Raw genomic sequence first — 22,142 nt, forward strand, 5'->3', positions numbered from 1 at the left:
TTGAGAGATAGCTTTATAAAATGAATTGTTAAATAATTATTATTCAAATATGTTTAAAAGATAGCCAATATGAAAGAGAATCTATGAGTAGCAGTTTGGGTTTGCTAATGAATCTCTCCAGTATAGCCTACTTAAAAATGTTTTCCTTTACACATCTATATTCAGACATTCTGGGTGTGAGAGTCCGTGGGTCACTTTTTACAGAGAACTAGTTGATTTGAAATTCTAGCATTGCTTTCTTTCAAAGTACCAGACAAATAAATGTGCATAATTATAGGAAATAATGTCTAGATAGATGAAGATGTGCCAAATTATGAAATCGCGCACTGTTTGATTGCATATCCAGCCATTAGCTGCACTTGGAAAACAGGTGTTTCTAATACAGAGTGTTGACTCCATGGTCTTCTACCCTGTTTACTTTCTGATGAGGATTCAGATATGATATTTCTTGGCTTGAACTGATCACATCATGGGAAGTGATCTGAGAAAGAAGAAAAATAAAGAGGAACGGAGAGAAAGAGAAACATTTTTTACTCACTTCTGAAGACATCCATGCAATAGATGATGATTGTGCTTTTAAATCAAGTCTGTGCCCGGATAATGAGGACCAAAGCCCAGACATGAGAGAAGTGAACATAAATGCATATGTATTAAGAGCAGACATATTAAAACCAGCAATGTAAAAAATTACCCACATCCAGCATCTAAAAGATTCCTCTTTTTCCAATCCCTCTTGCCCTCATTCGCTCTCTCTAAACAGGTGGCATATTTATATGCATCATCACAGTGAAAAGGATGAATATGATCCACATGGCCGTCTCTTTCTTCTTCATTTCAAAGAGAACAGCAGGATCAATCCTTTGTTTTTAAACATTCATTTTTACACATATTGACTTTCAAAAAAAAAAAAAAAAAAAGGTTTCTCTATACCTTAAGCCCATGATTATAATAGAGGGAAAGATAATAAAAATCTTTTTTTTTTTTTTTTGGTCTAGTAAGTGTGTATATTATAAATTGTGTGTATAGTTCAACTTAAGAAAAAAAAGATTTTATATTATATATATATATATATATATATATATATATATATATATATATATATATATATATATAACAAAACATGAAACTATTAAAATAATTAAATATGCAACTGTGTAGATCAATAATTTGTTGTGAAGGTCAAATCTATGATAATTTCTGATTTGAGATCCATCATATACTGTATGATGTCATTTCAAAACCACAAACAAAAGCAACAAAACATGCTTGATTTTTTTCCAAGAAACATACAGCGGACTTATAGTGTTTATTTAATTAGCTTTATGTGCTTGGCACTTGTATTTACAGTCTTAAAAGCCTAAAACATTATTTGTTCATCTCTCACTCTATTAAAATTCAATATACACTGACCATGATTGCTTAGCATTTAAATATATTCATTTACAAACACTCCAAAGCATATACCTTGTCTTCCTATGGTTTTTATCCACACAACAATTTAAAACCTATGTGCTTTGCGTGCATTAACTATTCCCCGTATGTTTATATTCCACTCAGGATATGGTTAAGCCTTTTCCAAACTAACAGGCAAAGATTCAGTATTTCAGTACAGATTGACAGTACCATGCAGAGACCCTGTTATTACAGGAGGATTTTACTTTGCCATCCTGAGACCCCTCATCTCTGAAAGAGTCAGTGAGCTTACAACATTGCATCACGGCCCCATGACAAGCATGATATATTATCAACAGCAAAAATGTCATACTGACAACATTTATTCGCTCACAGTTTTGAGAACATTTAATTCATGTTCTGGCTGATGGCTCTTGTTCTTGTGAGACATTTAAGGGGCCATTATTCCTGTCATTATTGCACCAAATATGAATCCTCATTAGAATCCATTTTCTAAAAATCAGACCTCAGTTAATTTAGTTCAGTTCTGCACATTGTTGCGGTCGGCAGGTCAGCAACAATAACAATCAATTTAGAAGGGATATTTTTAGCTTGAATATCCATTCATTTTGATGGCACATCATGTGATGAACATAAGTAACACTTTAACATTTTACTCTGACGATTGATAAGGCATGTGTGTGTAATAATTCCACATTGAACAGCTGGTGTCACCAATGCCAGAACGATCACGCCAATGTATCAGACATTTTGAATAATAAAACTGTGAAATCCCAGTAACGCTGAGTAAAAAACTGCAACAGCTGTTCGTGTTTGGTGTTTTGATCTGTTTTTGGTTGATTTTCAATGGCTTCAAACCATGTGCATGGACATCTGTGAAGAGGAGCCATACTGGCGGCCATCACAGCTGCCAGCCCCCTGTTGGCTGCCGGCAGGGTTGCCGATCATGTGCATACTGTCCATGCCGTTGTTGGACAGGTACTGACGTTCAGCAAATGCTCCGGCGGAGGAGGAGGAGCACATTAAGCCACCCTGAGGCTTTTCCGGGCTGGCCGCCAGCCGTGGTGAGGCCGGGAAGTTATATCCATACAGGTTGTAGGGATTGTGAAGGGAAAAGGCATTATATGTGCTCTGCTGCACATGATGATGGCTCCCTGAGAACATGTGGGCAGAGGAAGGGGATGAGCCGGATGAAGCCGATGAACCAGAGGCGGAGCTCGCCCCTGCCTGCATTACGTACTGCAGTTGGGACGCCGGAAAAGAGGCCAGCTGACTTCCATATCCATCCATTTTACCTCCGCTGGTGCTGTTACCAGCAGCCAGTGAGGTGTGAGCCCCTCCCTGCATTCCAGCAGCGATGAGAGAGGAAGTCCTCTGAGGCAAGAAGGAATCTGAGGCCTGGGCAGAGGTAACAGCGCCTCCTGTGGTCTGGAGGCGGCTGTAGGAGCCATCAGACAGTCCTCCGTAGCCCTGCAAGGCAGCCATGTTGCTCCTGGCACATGCAGGGTACTCAGACAAGCCCAGGTTACACAGCTGGCTCTCCCTACAGCCCACATTGAAGGTGTTGGGCGCCAGATGGAAGGTAGGAGGGGAGCAGGAAGGGGAGAGAAGGTGTGTCGCACCGGAGGGAGATGGAGTGCCAGTGCTGGAGGTAGTGGGAGAGGTGCCAGTGCTCCCTCCTGAAAAACAGAGTCAGCAAACATTCAGAAACATCCAAACCCCAAAGACACAGTACGGATACACATTCCTATGCATGAAGAATAAGTGCACACACAAGAGGAGAACATTGAGACACAGCCAGCTCTGAAAACACACACACTGTCCAAAAATCACACCAAGAGGATATCTCTTATTTCATCCCGTGGACCACGAGCAGTCACCATGGCACCTTAGGGAGAGCACTTCATCTGGTTACAAGAGAGGCCTGTTCAAACCTTCAGCAATTTCCACGAATTAACCCATAATGGAATGCCCATCTCCACAGTGCTATTCTACATTCTTCATTCTTGCTGATCTTACCTAAAGGGATTGACTCATGTCTTTCCAAACCTGTATGATTTAATTTCTTCTGTGAAAAGCAAAATAACATATATGAAATGTCTTTGGTTTTTTGTCCATACACTGGAAGTCAGTGGGAACCAATTTTGGACCCAACTGACTTTTACTGTATGGACAGAATCAGTTAAAAATATCTTCTTTGAAAAAACATGAAAGTGATTGAATGATGACAGGATTTTTGGGTGATCTGTCCCTTTAAGGTCTACAATTATAAGGCCTATGCTTTATTGTATTTTATAAAAGGTTTATAATAATAATAATAATACTTTTAAAATTTCTTTATTTATTTGGTTTGCCACAAAAATATTAAACAGCAACTGTTTTCAGCATATTATAATAATATATGAAGTATCAAGTGACACTGAAGACTGGAGTAATGATGCTGAAAAATAGTTATTAGTTTAATTGTAGTAAAAAAAATAATGATGATGATAATAATATATTATTAATATATTAATAATTAATATATTAATAATTATAATAATAATAATTCACAATATAACAGTTCTTACTGTTTTTATTTATTTATTTTTATTTTTTAATCAAATAAATGCTCATTTCAAAAGCATCAAAAAATTTTACGGGCCCCAAACTTTGAATTGAAGTATACATTTGTAAAGCACGGGTTAACATTGTTCTTTACAGATTTGCATTGTCAGTGTGATTTATTAGATGAAAAAAGTATGTAGCCTGTTTAAATAATGGCTTTTCTCACTCTAACGCATCAGCTGGGTTTATATATGCCTGACTGTTCCATTCAGTTTATACTAAATAAACTTTTCGGACCATAAGTATACAAATAAAACATTCTCTTCTTCACTCAATTTTTTTTCCATCAATGAGGCAAGCACTATTCAGTTTATGATTGCTTGTTTGCTGCGAAACAACTCTGTTTTGTTTAACAATGTATACATTTGGCACCAAAATATGGGGTTAACTCTGAGTGAGACATTGGTTTTCCTGGGGTTGAAAGCAGGTTTAAAGATAATAACAATAACCAGAGGTTACTCACTGTGTGAAAAACCCATCACATTTCAGCTACAATCATCTCATGGATAATGTGATGAATGCTGAATGCAAATGTGGCTTGAGTTTTATAATGTGCATGTTTGGTCAACAGAGCACTGGTCGTCTTCTCTCAGTATAACAGGCAGCATTTGAGCATTTGTTCATAGAGTGGAAAAAAATCACTGGCACATATGCACAATGAATAAGTCAAACACTTGGAACTGAATGAGTTGGGATATCTACCACATATTTCTTTATTAATGAGAAGTTGGCCAGCACTCAGTTTGTTGTTTTGAAAATGTAGTCTGCTCTATGGTTCGGAATGGGAAAGAAACGAAATCATTCAGAACTCTCTTGGCTGTGGCTTGGGCCAGCTCCATATGCGTTCAATAATACAGCTGAGTTCTGGTTCACTCGATGTGGTTCTGTTCTGTTGGCTGAGGGAGAGGAGACCTCACGGTGATGTCATGTTTTCCCTTACTGTCAGGCTGGGGTGAGAGAGGCTTCAGTGGTGCTTTGAGAACTATTAATTACTCCAATAGATCTGCATGTAGTTCTTGAGGGCAATCAGTTTGGGGCAGCGAAGGTAGGGGCAGGGAGGGAGCACAACGTTTTGTCAGCCGTGCAAGAACTTTAACAATTATTCTGTTTTGTGAAATTTGTGATGAGAAACAGATGTCTACTCAGACAAAGTACCATGCTCACATCACTCTGACCTTATGACAGGAGAAAAAAATAGTTACATCAATATTTGATCATCTTTTAGTGATCAGACACATCTGAGAGCAAAAATAATTTTTGAATGACTGTATCTGTCATCCTTTATTCACTCTAATGCCATTTCAGGTTTCAAAACAAATGAGAAGTACCATAAAAGTGGTCTATACATTGGTGTATGCAAGTCTTCTGAAATCATATGAATACGTTGTGTGAGAAACAGGCTGGAATTTATGTTGTTATTCAATAATAATCTTTACAGGAATATTAAATCAATGAGTTGAACTTGAGAACTGGATCAGTTCGAATAGTGAATGAATCATTCATTGTGCACCAAGTCGACCAGTTAAAAAAATCAGACAATTATTTAAAAATTGCTACACAAGGGAATAATGATATAAAACTTTTGAATATGTGAATGTAAATGTATATTTAAATGTTTAAATAATGAATTTTGGACTCTTTCTTACATTAAGCTATAATGTGGTTTAATTTTAGGGTGAATTGGTCTGTTAAGGCATTGAAGAAGGGAAATACTATTTGATCTGTCAAACAGACATATAGACAGACTCACTCTTGGACACCCAAGACTGTCCAACTTGTCCCACCCACTGCAAAGCTCTCCTCAGGCTTAGAGTCAATTATAAATCCAGTGTGTTGTGGTGTGATTATTGTGGCCACACAGTAACCTTACACATGATTTATGAAGCAATATTTTCAAAGTCTCTGTCACTCAAGTAGGCATGTTAAAAACATCTCCACTCGAAGGAACCATGTGCATACCTTGCTGTTTCTGCATGTTTGTGAAGTCTTCAAATGTCAGCGTCCTCACTGGTGGTCTCCAAAAAGCATACGTCTCCATTATTGCCTCCAACCCAGTCCTGCATGAGGGATAGTGACAGAGAAAGCCGGAAGAAGAGACGTGAGATGGCAGAGAAAACAGGTACGATTATGCACATGAGAGGGGGAAAATAGAGCAGGATTTTAATGTGCACATAAATCTGGGTGATGTTTCATCTGTGCTCTGTACATGGCTCCCCTTCCTGTTTGATTTATTCCTCTTTGCAGCTTTGCATCGGTCCTCGCCGTGCTGTTTAAGCTGTTATTCTCCACTCCTTTCTGCTTGTTAGTGAGACGCTCTTATGATTTACTGAAGCACCGGCTGAGACTGAATCCAAATACTGGTCACCAAATAAAAATCTGTTTCTCTTTGATATAACACATCACCAATAAGACTGACTGTGATTTACATTAAAATACTGATTTATATCTTGAATAAGCATAACTGATTCCACCAGTCATCAAAAGCTAACATTACAAGTTTATCTGCAGTTTTTGTAAACTGCATGGGAAGAAAAGGATCCAGTGCATAAATGGAACTGTGGTTGCTTTGTGACTGAAAAACAGTTTTACTCTATGAAAAGGTCTTTTACTAGCATTAGTTTTATAAGGATATATGTGTGAGGGCAAGAGCATTTTCTATATATATCTTACTCCTGAATAATCTTTTCATCTCTATTTTTCTGCAATGAAAATCTAAAGCTAGGCCATAAATCAGGCGGTCTATTGTTTGAAAAATGAAAAAAGATGTCTCAAATATCTGTGGCGATAATACTCTCCAGATGGAAGCCTGCTTTCAAGTGCTGAGGGTCTGTCTCAGACTTTTTTGCAGTGTATGACCGTTCTGACTCGCATCTTATAGAGACGGAGCAATGAAGTGCACGGAAAAACAGCGAGAGTGATAGAAAGGCAAGTGAAAGGGTGGACAGCATTGAGGGAAAGGAGTTTAAAAAGCAAGAAAAGGAAAGGGGAATTTTTCTTTCCATTGCCCTCAATCAGATCCCTTATCACAGATCAACAAGCTTTTCTTGGCACCTGAACCCGGGAGTGATTTTAATGTAGCAGGATGTGGGATTAGAAGGGATCTCCTGGGGTTCATGTCAATATGAAAGGACACTGCCGAGATATGTGTGTATTTGCATATACAGCATGGACCATACAGAGCACGGGTAAGATTTCCTGAAAATCTACCTGTTTCTCCCTGAGTCCCGGAATCCTTTGGCAAATGGGTTGCGGTCGATCTTTAGACGGGTAATCTGTTACAAGAGAAGATGTCCAAAACAGACTCATTTAATAATATTTTGACATATTCAGACACTTTCAACATATCACCTTCAATTTGTGAGTTTTGAAACTTTTGCATAATAAACTTTAAGTTTGGGGTGCACAATGTATTGGAACTACATTGGTTACTACTGGTTGATATTACAGTATTTTATTTAAATGTGCATGATAATTTTTTCTCTATTTTCACATGTAGATTAGAAATTAATCTTAAAATCAATCTTTAAAAATGAATGATTTATTCACACTATTAAATATAAACTTAATTTAACCTAATTTACATTTTTTACACTGGATATTATAGTGTTATGATGCCTAAATTCACTTGTATGATATAAAACATTGATTTTAAAATTGATTTGAGTCTGTAGTGTTTGTCATTCAGTCAAAATACTATATAATTTAAATACTGATCATTTATCAGCCATTACACAAAAATAAATATTGTCTATAATAAAATTTTTAGTGCATCCCTAGTTGCATATTGCCAATTAACACATGAACTGTGTGTTTCAAAGTCACAATGGTGCTGTACACTGACAGTCAGTAATGGACCTGTTGGTTCTGGTAGGCTGTGACCGTGGTGAAGACTGTCTCTGAGAAGCTAAACGTCTTTACTCCTTCCCCGGTAGGAACAGGTTTGGTTGGAGAGAGCTCGCTGCTAAAGTCTTTCCGGATCACATGGACACGGGGCTGATATTTGTGCATCGAGTGCAGGATGATCTAGAAATAAAGTAAGTCATATCATCAACTACTCCACCGCAACCACAACAGCACATTTCTGCAGCTGTATGGATTAAATGTCTGTGACATAATGAGGCTGTGAATATCAAAGCTGCTTAATCTAATAAGAGAACAAGCTGTCTCACAGTGTGTACACATGTTGATGAGATATGAATCAGGCCAACTCGTGGGTGAGTATCTCACACTGATGTGTTGGCGTCAGAGATCGGAGGCTGTAGCCTTCCCTCTGGCCCTTAGTCTGTTTCTAATTACTCCCAGTGTCGGTGTGTGTCTCCTGGGTCCACCAAAACCGAGGAGGTCAGGCGAAAGAACCGAGGCTTTTGCAAAACAGCTTGATGACAGTAAATTTAATATTCCAGCTCCCCCCTTCCTATACAATCCAAATGCACAACCCAGGAGATCCCAGTGCTGCCCAAGGCCAGACAACACCAGCTCAATGAAGACCAACTGCAGAGAGGAAGTGTTCAAAGCCACACTGCTGTAATTCCACAGATCCAGATATTCAGGATTCAGAACATTGTCTGGGGCCATAGGAATTTATGGGTTTTATTGGAGCACAAAAAAGGAACGTTATGACTGCCAAAGTTACACTATGCTGAACCAAACAACTAACTAAAGTTGCTGTATAAAGTATATATAAGTTGCAAAAGTTATTTATACACACACACTATATATATATATATATATATATATATATATATATATATATATATATATAATAAACATATAATATTAAAATTTTGACATTTTATATATTTTTATACAGTATATATTAAACTGGAAGCATCCACAATTCCACATAATTATCCACCATTAATATTTCAGTCCTCTTCATGGCGGTGAGGTCCCACACAGGACGTTCCAGGGTTAACTTCAATTCCAGCCCTCGCTCAGCCTCAAGCCAAGGCGAACAAAAAATAAAGTCTCTTTTTACGAGGTTGTGGTATAAGAAAAGTCCCCTCTCCTCTGCAGTTGTAACACCCATATGTTATTACATTTGTCAGAATACTCGAGTGATAGCATCAGTGACTTCGAGTCAACACAGCCCCACATGCAGAGGAGAAGCCAGAAGAGCAGCGAAGTTCGCAGATGTGGCCCAAGGCAACTGTTTTACCCACACCAACCCTGGATCTAAAATACTGATACCGTATCTCTCTGTAAAGAATACGCAGCATGCCATGTGTAATTATTCTATATTCTCTGCACTCAGACTTTACAGCACCATTTTACAGGTCATGAGCAGATGACTGACTACTCTACATAAACTAAAAGTGGATAGTCACATTAATCGAAACAATATTGCTCTGTTTCAGACAAGAAAAAAACATTTAAAAACACTTAAGAATTACATTTATACATTGGGACTCCAAACATAAAACCACACAGTTAATCTCAACACATGAGGGCTTAGCCTTTTAAACCATACTGAGCAAATTAAGGACATTTTTCTTGTGGGTCTTATTATTCTGGACAGAGCTGGATGTGTCACCCCATCTCTCACTCTCACAGAACGATAACCATGACAACCAAACAAAACATGCTGGAGATGAGGGTTTCCTCTGATAGTCTGATAATAAAATCATCCCTGGTGCACTCACTCTTTTAGTACAATGGCTCAGACCAGAGCCAAGCAAAAGACAGTCACACTCCAGCAGTGACACAGAAACCAAAGATTCGCAGGACAATTTGAAAACAATTCATATGTGATACGGAAAGAAATGAATGTATTTTCAAAATAGAACATGTGCATACATTCCATGTGTATTCAGCTGACTGTGTTCAGCACAGACACATTGGGAATATCAGTACAATAAAATAAATATTTTTCCAGTTTTTCCAGTTCTTCAGAGGATACACTGAATAATGATTTTCTTGTTGCAGAGAGCATACAGATGTCTTTTGGGGAGATGGGGGGGGGGGGGGGGGGTTGTAATCTATCAAGTGTGTGTTATGAATACATTGGATAAGCAAGTGTATGCGCCGTCTCCTCACTCTTTTCCTTTATATTAGTAATCAAATTTATTTCTTTATTTGGGGTCAGTAAAACTTAAGTATCTTATGTTCAACAAAGCTGCATTTAACTGATCAAGTGTTGTGAAATATTGTTACAATTTAAAAATAACTTTTCTGTTTTTATCATTTTAAAATATAATTTATTAATGTGGTGCAAAGCTGAGTTTTAAGCAGGCATTTCCCCAGTCTTCAGTTTCACATGATCCCTCAGAAATCATTCTAATATGTGACCCTGGACCACAAAACCTTAAGTGTCAACTTTTCAAAACTGAGATTTATACATCATCTGAAAGCTGAACAAATACGCTTTTCATTGATGTGTGGTTTGGTTAGGATAGCACAATATTTGAAAACTTAAATACTGAGAAAATCACCTTTAAAGTTGTCCAAATAAAGTTCTTAGCAATTCTTATTACTAATCAAAAATGAAGTTTTTATATATTTATGGTAGGTAATTTACAAAAAATCGTCATGGAACATGATCTTTACTTAATATCCCAATTATTTTGGCATAAAAGAAAAATCTATAATTTTGACCCAAACAATGTATTTTTGGCTATTGCTACAAATATACCCCAGCGACTAAAGACTGGTTTTGTAGTCCAGGGTTACATATGCTGATGATTTTGCTTAAAAACCATTTCTTATTATCATCAATGTTGACACATTTTCAGGATTGTTAGAAAGCATTCATTTGAAATTATATTTGAATAAGTCTTAATAAATGTCTTTACTATCACATTTGATCAACTTAGTGTTTTAAATATTAAACAGGGAATAGAAGTATACATTTCTTTAAAAAAAAGAAAAGCTGACAGACCCTAAACCTTTAAACAGCAGCATATGTTTATATACGCTGACATCAATATTGCATTGACTGTTATTAAATGTGCACTCACATGGCCTTGATCATCCAGCTCATTGTTGGTGAGTTTGAGTTTGTCAAAGCTGACCACTTGTCTCATCCAGGTGTCTCCTGAAGCCAGTGAATCCGGGTGGATGTAGACCCTGGGTGGCACTGGCGAATCCGCGTTTCCCGCCACCATCCACTTTGAGCTGTGATACACATACCTGCAAAAATGAGCATATAATTGCCATGATACTCTGTTCCTGTGTTAATAATACCAAAAAAACACTCATGTGCTAATGCATTCAACTTTTAATTGTTCAAAACACTTCTAAAAGACCATACAAATTCAAGATGAATTTAATGTTTTGGACTGTTATGAAACACTAACCCATTCTAAAATGTATGGTTCTGATACATGTGTCTTTGTGCACTGCTAAAGTCTTGTTAGCAGGGCATTCCCTGAGGCACAGCTGGATGCCTTTAGTTCTTGCTATACGCACAGTTGAAAGTGCTTAAATGTGATGCCTCTGCCAAAGTCATCACCCAGCTCTCAAACGTGAACAAAACTCTCATTTGGGCCCGTTTGTTATTGCTTGGCAGCATTTAACATCCTCTGTGTCTGCCTTATTCTCTCCCAGAGCACCCGAACAGACATGAATGTGCATGGCATGCACGTGTGTTCATGCACATTAAGCTGTTGATCTAAAGTTAAATAGATAAATGCCATTTTTATCTGTACAAAATGTGTGCTTTAACAAAAACACTCACACGTTGTCTGTCCTTCGCACACACATAGTGCCAGGTATTTTTGCAATTTCCTGTTTGGAATCCTGTTTAGGTTTATGCTCTATGTAGCAGGGAAAGTGTTAAAGAGAAGGGAAACCTAAGAACAAAAATGGCTGGAAATTTGATTAGCCCGCTTTCATCTTTCATAATCTGCCATCTGGCTCTTGCACAATAAATAAAGATCCAACTTTATGTGACAATAATTGAGTCCAATGATGTAGTACACTGTACACTGTATGCAGAAGCATTTCCATAAATTAAAATGAAGGAGAAAAGCAAAAATGGGGTTGTTATATCTGCAAGAACCCTTCAGTTTAATACAGAAACAAGACAGTAAATTTAAAACATTACACATGTACATGAAACAAAACCTTTTTTTTCTTCCTAAATAGTTCACTTCAGATATGCTCAAGCACTTAAATAATAGCAAATAAACCAAGTTCAATTGGGTTACTTTACTGTGAGAGTAAGTGATACTCTAGCATGTGTGCTCTGTTTACGTCAAGTTGAGTTTGCATCATGTTCGTTTACTGTGTGTTTTAGTGTGCATACAAAATAAGAAGAAATAGACAAGCATGTCCATGACAGCTGGACAAAGGGGAAAAAAAAGAACAAACAGGGCTACACCTAGATGGAGAAAGAGAAAGGGCAGTCAGCGCACACAAGATATTTGTGAATAAATTAGCTAGAAAGAGCCTGCAACAGAAATCTGAAAATCTGGGCAGCTCTGTATTTTCCTACTTTTTCTCTCAAATATATGCCATACTAAATGCCCACATTAAAGAGAAAAGTAATTCAAGTAACACATAAAGAAAGATTTAACAAGTCTAGTATAAACTCTATGTCCCTTGAAAGGGCATTGCGCCAAAATAAAGTGAGTAAATTCCAATAAAGGCTGCATTTCCAGACCCGAGCCCTCAAAACACACGAGGCATTCCAGTGACAGCTCCATTTGCAAAGCCTTGTGGTAAATTCCCCAGCCAGGAAGAAAATCCTATTTAATTTTACAAGATCCTTTGGCTTCTAAAATCCTCCATGATATTCAGGGGCTCTAAATGGCTGTCTTCGAGGCTAGTCCCTGAATGGCTGTGGTTTTATTTTCAGTAAATGCATACATTAATCTAAATATAATTGAACTGGAAGATTATTGTGTTGTTCACTAAAGTGTCACATTGTTATTTACAATGTTAGAGTTCATAAAAAAAAAAGACATGAGGAAATGTTGGGTTTTTCAAGTTGCTGCATAAATTGTAGAAGACATAGAAACACATCTTATGTAAATGTGATGCAGTGATGTATGACCAATGAAAAATGTATCCTCCTTTTGCTTCTAATCCCCTTGAAATAGAGTAAAGATTTCAGCCGTTTCCAGTTCTGTTCTCAGCATTAACACAACACAAATAGTTTCACCTAATACAAACAAAAATCAGATGCGTTTATTGATTCATTTAGGAAGAAACAAGGCAAGCTAACCAATTGTATGTTGACTATTAGGGCTTTAGTATTTACTAAATAAAAATCATAATAATTTGGGAAGACTTAACAAGTTTGTAACATGGCTTGTTATTATAGAAAGGACAAGTGCACTGCTGCAATCCGTACATGCAGGCTTTAGCTGCATTCAAGTAAAGCTTGTCTGTAAGCATGTGTGATGGAAAGTTGTCATGGTGAGAGCAAAGCAGGGACACATTACACCACCTTAAACGCTGATACGGCAACTCTGTCAAGGGTTGCTGACAGAGTTGCTTATTCATGTAAATCTCCCACCCCATTTCAAGGGGGTTCAGCTTCCCAATTTAGACAAATTTCCAGTTAATTTTGTTATTTTCCTTCTTTTGTCATAGCATGCTAACAGCACTAGAGCAGTGCTTACCTGTATCTCTTGTTGTCCACAGGTACAATGTCCATGGCAATGTAATACTGCTGATGTGGATCCAGTCCCACGATTTTCACTCTCATAGCAGGGAACATTCTCCTGAAACAGAACCCATTTTAATTACATGTTTAATTAACAAGTCGAATTATGTACATTGTAATAGCATTGATAAATATGGTAAAATGATCTTGTTAAAAGTAAGAAAAAGTCACAAAATGTGGATAAGATTAATTAAATTTAGTCAATGAATTAAATCATTTAAATAAGCCTGTTTAATTGATGCATATATTGAAAAATACAACACTTTGACACCAACAAAATCATACAAAAGTAAAATAATAATATAAATTGTTTTCAGCTTTGAAAATTAAGGTTGACTGTTAGCAGGACTCAGATATATTTTGGTCAATAAAAAAGATATAAAGAAAATATATAAAACATAGCAAAACAGGCTAAAAAAATTATAAAACAGTTCAAACAAACCAAATAAACTGAACAAAGGAGCCATGCTTTAAAAAAATGACTAATTTCTAACAATACATTTTTGGCTAATTCTTCATTTTACACTTCAAATGCTATTTCTTTGTCCTTTCATTTAAACGGCATAACTCTCTTTGTTCATAATGAGAGAAAAGTGCTCGCCCAGCCCCTACACTTCGAAATCTAAAGAGATTTTATTAGCAGAGGCATAAAATACACGCGGCTATTCATAAAGTCTCATAAAGAGTAGTTAATTATTATTTTGGGCTCTATTTTTGACAAATCATGCAAAAGAAGAGCCTACTGTATCTTGTTAAATACTTTGGACACGAGTTACTTTGTTTGATGAAAGAATTGTTTACTGTTCCAACGAAAAATTGCTGCACTCTATATTTATTGATTTATTGCAGCAGTGCGAAGAATCGGAAGAAATGGTCTATTGATTATGAAAACATCATGCCGTGTAGGCCCATGCAATAGGCTACATTTGAATGAGAAATGTTAATAGTTTGAACCAACCTTTATTATGCTAATTTTAGAATTCATGAGTAAGTAGTAATAGTTCTAGTTCGTCCGCAATGAACAGGTTGTGGTTTGTGATTACAGTTAGTAGCCTACTTCTGCCCCAACTGTGTAACACAATAGCGCCACAAAACAGTTTTAATGTTTGCAGTCCCCGCGCGCAAACGCGTCCCTTTGCCAAACAATGGTAGCCTACTGTATCTTACTTTGAGATTTGTTGCGCATGTCAAAAAGAAAAAAGAGAGCAGCCTGTATGTATGGTTCTATGACAAATGTCCGAGATGATAAAAAGAGACGTTTTAAATAAATCTAAGCCTAACTAATTTAAATGTTTAAAGCTTTATCCCCTTTCTTCAACAAACAACTGAAAAATTGGTCAATATGTCAATATGTTTTATTGGTTTATGGACCAATATTGGTTATTATTAATTTACTAATATATTACTTTATTAGAGTGAATATAGGCTATCGAATTTCAGTTAATATTTAAACAAACAGAAAGGTCTTCAAATAGGTTTTTAAAGTAAAAAGGGGTTAATATCGATAATATTTGTGTCACGAATATATCACAATTAAAAACTAACTTGAATATCCATCACAAAGTGCACGATGGCGTGACTTCTTATTATTAAAAGGAATATTGATGAAAAATTATGCCATACTTTTGCATTTTAATTAGACTTTTGTTGTAGGCCTATTACAAAACCTTAAATTCAAAATCCAAAAACATGTTAGTGTATCCGAAGTTCATATCTGAATGTGCTTTTTTAAATAGTCGGACATGATTGTTAATCGTATATATTTGAGATGTCTGATTTCACGTTCCACACGATTTTATATGTTTGTTTAAATTTAGTTAAACATAGCTCCTATAACAGAGATATGGATAAAAAAATATGTCCAATATATCTGCTGCCCACTGTCTGACCAATGTTGGACTTTTTCCTCATAAATTGGATTTTTACATTTTATAAAAGGTTTACCTTCCTGCCTTTGTGATGATCATTTCTGTGCCAATGTCGTGGAAGCGTTTCCACAGGTCCGCGCACTGCAGCTCCACCTGGATCTCCTCCATAGAGGCCGAGGGTGAAGGGTCACAGGGGGTAGGAGTCCCGAACGAGCAGGGCGTCCTCTCCGCCAGACCCTCGCCGTCAGAGCCAGGGCTGGCCTCTGAATCTACAACGAATAAATAAAATCATTATAAAGCAGAAGGAGGCCTCGGGAGGTCTGTTGACAATATTGAGCGCTAGAACCAGATCACAAGGAGAACGACTTGGATTCACTCAGACCAGTGGGCTATGGATCAAGGCCTTTGAATGTTAAATGAAAAAATACAGCAAAATAATAAAGTGGAAAATCTGATTTAGCACGCTGGCTCTAGAATATGTCTTAGTGTTTTCTGAAAATACATGGTGTGTGATGATTTTGGACACGAGCAGACTAATGACATTTTCTCCAGTGATTATTGCCTGAAAAGTGGCCTACAATTAACCAAAACTAAAATCCACAGAACGAATAGTAGATAGTTCATTATGTTTATAAACGAAATTGTCAGTTAAACAAGTCGAAAGGCATTTTGGTCGCAAAATCTTCATGCCCTAAAGTTCTTTGCTGTTTTCATGTTTCAGAGGAAACTGACAAATCGTGCAGAAAATCTAAAGAAAACAAGAAGAAACAAATAATCCTTTGAAATGTATTAGTTTTTTCTCTAAAGTTTGAAAACAAAATGACTATAATTAGAACCACCACATCAAAAACAACTAATTTAAACAAGTTTTTTTATTTTATTTCAAATTTAGCTAAATGTGTACGCACAGCAATGCGATTAAGGACAAGTGTAAAAGCAGAGACAGGTCTGTGCTATGGGGCCTGGTAAAAGGCAAAATAAGTGAGTTGAATTGATGTATGGAGGTTTAATTAATTAACAGATTTTATGATTCATGCGTCGCTTGCTGAAATAATCAGGACTGTTAGCATGCAAATGACGCTGTGCAGCCATAAGCAGCAGAGACTGGCTAGCAGCCCGGCACAAACACCAGCACACTCTGAGGTCACGGAGCCCTAAAGCCCGAGTCAAAGAGAGTCAGACTTTTCATCAACCTCATGAGAGATTCAGTCAGCGTAATTACAGTAATGAAGCCCTTGGTCTCTTTCACGAGCAGGCAGGTCCTCAGCTCCATCCAAAACTGAGCTCCTGTCATTGCCATTGCACAAGTCTAATGCCCTCTGCCAGAGTTATACTTACGACACAACACAACAAACTGCAAGCTATAACTGAACATTTCAAAATAAGACATTTTGACAAATAAAGAAAAAAAAAGAAACTTCACCTATAACATGGACTAGGTTACACTGCTGATCAGTCAACTGTCCTGGAGTAAATTTAGGTTACTTCGAACAAATGACGTTCTCTGTCATTTATGACTGCGCAGTGAATGCGTAAAAATATTATCTGTTAGTGTGGTGTTTCTGAGTTCACGCAATGAGGCAAAAACAAACACATAATCTGAATAAAAGCATATTAATATTTCTTCTGCCGGTTGTGGCACACTACTTTCACATCAACAAATTAATTTCTCCGTATAGAGCTTGAATTAGTTGTGTAGTTGTGTTAGCTACCTATTTTTTCTTGGGACAGAGGCAAACTAAGCATGAAATTGCCGCGTAACCCAATCCACCAGGAACAGAGCCACCTGTTTCCGCTGGACTTCATTCAGTCTCATGTAAGAGGGAGGTAATAAAAATAAAGATTAGACTCCTTTTAAACTGTACGCATCTGTCGTCTTTTATTCTGACTCTGTCTCGTGGGAATTATGAAAGAGAGGGGTAAAAAATATATGATAAATTTAAATGACACCGAAGGAACGTGGTTTAGAAAAACTACAAAACGCATTAATCTAAAATCAGGTCAGACTCTGGGAGAATTCAGTAAGTCATTATTAAATAACTTCAAGACTTTATTGAGTGTGAACACATATAGAATGCAATTAATAGTTTTATTGATGTAATATTTTCATGAAACATTACACATTGCACAATGAGCAAAGCTAAAGTCATTTTACATTAAACTCTCAATTATGTGCTTATTACAATGTATATATTTATATATAAAATATAATGTAAAAATATGTAGTGGGTAAAATCAAGAATGTCCGTATTTACATTTAAAAGGTAAACATTTTTCTTAACATTCTAATTTTAAACGTTTTACGATTTAAGAATAAAAACAAAAAATAATGTTGATTAAACGCCGTTAAAACACCGATGTCTAAAATACTTTGAAATGCATTTGAAAATAAATAAGTAAATGAAAAGTTTATGTTTTTTTTTTTTTTTCTATTTAATTTAATCGAGATGGGATCTATAGAACTATATGGCCTATTGTTGTTCAAAGTCGTAGAAATGTTTCCATTTGTGATACAAATAAAGAATCAAGTCATCCGTGTCTGGACATCAACATCAGATCATAGATGAGAAATTAATCTGTGTGCATGCGCGTGAGACAATATAATATCTCGATCGACGTATTTAGATTAACTACAATTATAGTGCCATTTAATTAAATGACTATCTATTTTGTCCTTTTTCCGGTCGTGTAGCAAAAAAAAAACAAAAAAAGATGACGACTGAAAAGATGTTCTGTTCTATTCTATTTATGAACTCTTTGTTTTAGCCAAATGAAAACACGAACATTGAGCAGTTAAATTAAAATGCAAATATTTAGCTACACGGATTTGCTATTGTTAGTGTCATTATATTATAAATAGGCCTATAAAGGTCTACGGGTCTACGACTTGAAAATGTCTGCTGTAATTGTTGTCTTATGATAAAGTATGATAATATAATATCTGTACACATGAAGGCCTACTGAATATTTAATCTCAAATAAATCAGATCAAATCTTTTTCACTGTAAAAAAAATAAAAAAATAAAAAAAAATACACTAAACGCTGTCTGACAGCTGTTTTTTTTTTTTTTTTTTTGAGAATAAAATTTAAATGATTGTTATAAGGATACTCACCTGTCGCAATTTTTGCCCTTCTCTGAAAAATGCTGCACTTTGGTTTCAGAATTGCCGAACTAACTTCTGTCTATCTGTGCTCACCATTATTTTTAAAATGAGACATTGAGTTATTTTAAATCCAACGTCAATAGTGGGCTGTATCAGAATATGTACAGAATGATCAGTCAGCAGTCTGTTGTGTGGAACTTAATGTTCTGCCTTATGGCAGATGCTTCTGAAGCGAGACTAATGAAGTGATGACTAACGTTGCAACAGTTGAACTACATCGATGAAACAAAGAACACACACGAACACGCACACACGTGCGTGAGCGCCTGCAAGCGTGAACTCTCAAGAGCGCGCATAACAGGCACAAACCAGCATCTATATACAGAAAACAGTTTCAAGCTGAGTGTTATTTATATTTCAAAATAATTTGTGTATATGCCTACACTTCTTTTGACCTAATAAGACATAAGAGCAGGATTTGACAACTGTTAGGCCTTAGGTGCACATTGTGTATTAGCCGAGATTCAACCCATGCACACTACATTTTTACGAATATACTTGCTCCTTAGACGGAATTAAAACACAGATGTTTTTCTTGGCGAATAATTACAAGTTACAAATGTTCTATTGTAGAATACAATTTTGTACTTTAAAACAATGAAAGCTGTGATATTGCGAAACTTTTTATCTCTCATGAATTATTGTTGTTGAAGACTTTCTTTTGGAGTTGTCTCTTTAAAAAAGAAGAAGGAAAAAGGACTTTAATTTTATATTTCACTGATACAGAAATACCGTCAGCTTTAACTAGTTTGTGCAAAATAATAATAAAAACCCTTTCACATATTGTTTAATATAATATAGGCTTTAGACATATTGATTTAGTGAATTAAAATGATATTTTGCCTTTATGCTATAGACACGCCTATAACTGAAACATTTTATTCAATGGCAAAACACTATAGTTTGCAGATGCGGTCAAAAGTTATAGCCTATGGGATGTTCAAGGCAATTCAGTTTGCAATGGCATCACGCACTAACCCGGATCGATATCCAGACAATTAGCGGGATCCTCGCCGTCTCCCAATTGTCCGTTGCTCGCGAGGCTCTCCATAGACAGCTCCAGTTCCTTTTCTTCCCAGCCCCGGAGCTTCCGCTTCTTGTTTGTCCCGATCAGGGCTTCTACCGAGAAGGCGTGCGCTCGTGAACTCAGAGCGGCAGCGGATCGTCTCCTGTCACTCATCTCTCCCTCTGCAAATCCAACGGAGGAGAAATAGAAACTCCGTCCGGAAGGCAGGCGCAGGAATGCCGCACGCGCAAAAATCTTTGTAATGGATGGATTTAGGTCTCCGGTGACGACGGTAATCCAAACCCAAGTCTAATTTATGCCCTTTAAAGTCTTAAAAATAAAAGAACCCATTCCCAACGAAGAGACTTTGACTCAATACCTTGTCCGAGAAGATAGTTTGTTAATATATATCGATGTTTTCAGTCTCCGTCCAACTTCTCCACGTCTCTTTTACTGTCGTCGAGTCCTCTCTGATTGATATTCACTTGTGGAAAACTTTTTTCGAAGCGTTAGTGGCAACCCTCTCAATGTCTGTCAAGCCCAGCACGACCAATGGGAAGCGCAGGAAGGGAAAGAGACAAAAGATGTCGTCCAATGGAAGAAGAGGAAAAGAACAAGCATGGTGGAGAAATTTTAAGATGGAATTTGGAGATGGCCATCTTAAAGTGAATTTACATTTATATTTACATTTATTCATTTAGCAGACGCTTTTATCCAAAGCGATTTATAAATCGGGACAGTGAAAGCAATCAAAAACTACAAAAAGAGCAATGACATATAAGTGCTATAACAAGTCTCAGTTAGGTTAACACAGTAGGCTACACGTAGCATGGGCTTTTAAATAATATAATAAATAAAAACAAAACAAAACAGATAGAATAAAAAAGAATAGAGCAAGCTAGTATTAGAGGTCTTTACACACACATTTGTTTGTGTTCCTGCTGCGAAAACAATCAATACGTTTTTAGTTCGTCATTTTTAGACTATATGCGATAAATAACTTAATTTCAATAGTAGGCCTATTTCTTTCATTATTAAGAAATATATAAATAAATTGTCATTAGTCACCGGTGGGTCATCGTAAAATATCTGGTTTATGAAGCAACCTATTTGACCTTTAAAATTGCTTTTGGTCAAAAATTTGCACTTGTAAATATTCTCGTTTTCTTGTCTTTTTTTCCCCCGGTGAATGACATGTCTGGTTATAAGCTTGATTGCGTTTTTACTCTTTGGTTAACATTAAACTTGATAAATAGCCTACCACAAGAAAGCTACACCTACTGGTCTAAGATGTATAGGTGCATTTCTAATAGATTTCCGTTAAAGTTTTCTTGGACTTCACAAAACTAAATCCGTTTTTTAATAAATAAAGATTTCATCTAACGAAATAGCATCACCTTGTGTAGGCTATATGTTCAGCACCAATACATTCATTGTTGAACAAATGTTATATATTTTACTGTATTCAATCACTGAAAGCAAGTGCACGTGTGAATGTGTGGGATTTCTGTTTAATTTGAGACGGAATGCTGTTGTAATTATGCTTCATATAAAAGTGTCAAGAGCATACAGACTGGAGACCAACTGGCTCCTGGAATCTGGGTTATTGGTTTAAATTGGAATGAAACTGGAAAACTGAAGTTTTATCTTCGTAGTTTAATAAAACGAAAAACAATATTATCATATTATCACATTATCATATAATGGCACGTTAACGTGCATCAAAATAAATAGCCAGGGCATGCTTTTTTAATCAAGATGCTTTTCCAAACAATTAACAACATATTAATAGGCCTATTACTAAAATGTATAAGTGTTTAGACAATGACAATAGGCTAAATGGATTAATGTTTAGCGTATTTATAAATGTTTTGTTTATTGTGTATAACACAATAACAAATAATAATTAAAGTTTCATTGCCGGCAAATAGCCAGATAATAAAATACAATAAATAATAATGACAACTTTGGAAATTATAAAGCTGTTGGACTTAATAAACCCCCGTTCAGCATTAGAAACAAATCAATAAATATTTAAAATAAAATAATTATATATTAAAAAAAATAAGATTTCAAATTAAGACATAAGAAACGTATGTATGGAGAAATCATAGGACAATTTAAGAAATGTACTTCTAAATGTAGGCTACTAAAGAAACTTTGTGGGTTTAGACTTTGATTCCTTAACTCAAGTGGCTGGTAATAAAATGCAGAAGTTCATGTAGCCTCCCTCTGTATAAACTCTGCTTGAGGTTTTTCTTGTAAGTGATATATTTATCTTTTATTACTTTAATTATTTTAATTTAATGCTTTTTTTTCTTTATCAAATACATTGTTGAAATGGCGATGAAGCGCACAGCCAGCACTGTGCCCACATATTATTAACCAAATGAGTTGATGCTTACTTTAGTTTAACCCGCTTCATCTGCGAGATCCTGTAAGATTTTACTTTGAAACGGTATTCAAATCCTTT

The 22,142-nt window shown here is 36.2% G+C and overlaps 1 protein-coding gene across 2 annotated transcripts; it reads right to left on the minus strand.

Annotated features, from left to right (window-relative positions):
• Positions 1–1,305: 1,305 nt before the first annotated feature.
• Positions 1,306–20,158, minus strand: LOC128019698 (T-box transcription factor TBX15). 2 transcript variants are annotated; one of them, XM_052605822.1, is made up of 8 exons: positions 19,642–20,158; positions 15,575–15,767; positions 13,587–13,688; positions 10,977–11,148; positions 7,876–8,043; positions 7,228–7,292; positions 5,980–6,077; positions 1,306–3,092 (listed from the first exon to the last, which is right to left on the minus strand). In XM_052605822.1, exons 1-8 carry the CDS (start codon positions 19,841–19,843, stop codon positions 2,266–2,268), a joined length of 1,827 nt encoding a protein of 608 aa, XP_052461782.1. In that variant the 5' UTR covers positions 19,844–20,158; the 3' UTR covers positions 1,306–2,265. The 2 variants fall into 2 exon arrangements, with proteins under 2 accessions (XP_052461782.1, XP_052461783.1); XM_052605823.1 differs by lacking the exon at positions 19,642–20,158 and adding an exon at positions 18,613–18,780.
• Positions 20,159–22,142: the final 1,984 nt, after the last annotated feature.

This window comes from Carassius gibelio, chromosome A9 (assembly GCF_023724105.1).
Source record: "Carassius gibelio isolate Cgi1373 ecotype wild population from Czech Republic chromosome A9, carGib1.2-hapl.c, whole genome shotgun sequence".
In the NCBI taxonomy this organism is placed as follows: Eukaryota; Metazoa; Chordata; class Actinopteri; order Cypriniformes; family Cyprinidae; genus Carassius; species Carassius gibelio.

Excerpts from the sequence above, each read along its gene's own strand:
- LOC128019698 (XM_052605822.1), bottom strand. The coding sequence starts at position 19,843 with ATGAGTGACAGGAGACGATCCGCTGCCGCTCTGAGTTCACGAGCGCAC. Across the intron at positions 8,044-10,976 it reads AGCTGGATGATCAAGGCCAT|ATCATCCTGCACTCGATGCA; the intron begins GTGAGTGCACAT and ends CTTTATTTCTAG. Across the intron at positions 7,293-7,875 it reads CAGCCTACCAGAACCAACAG|ATTACCCGTCTAAAGATCGA; the intron begins GTCCATTACTGA and ends CTCTTGTAACAG.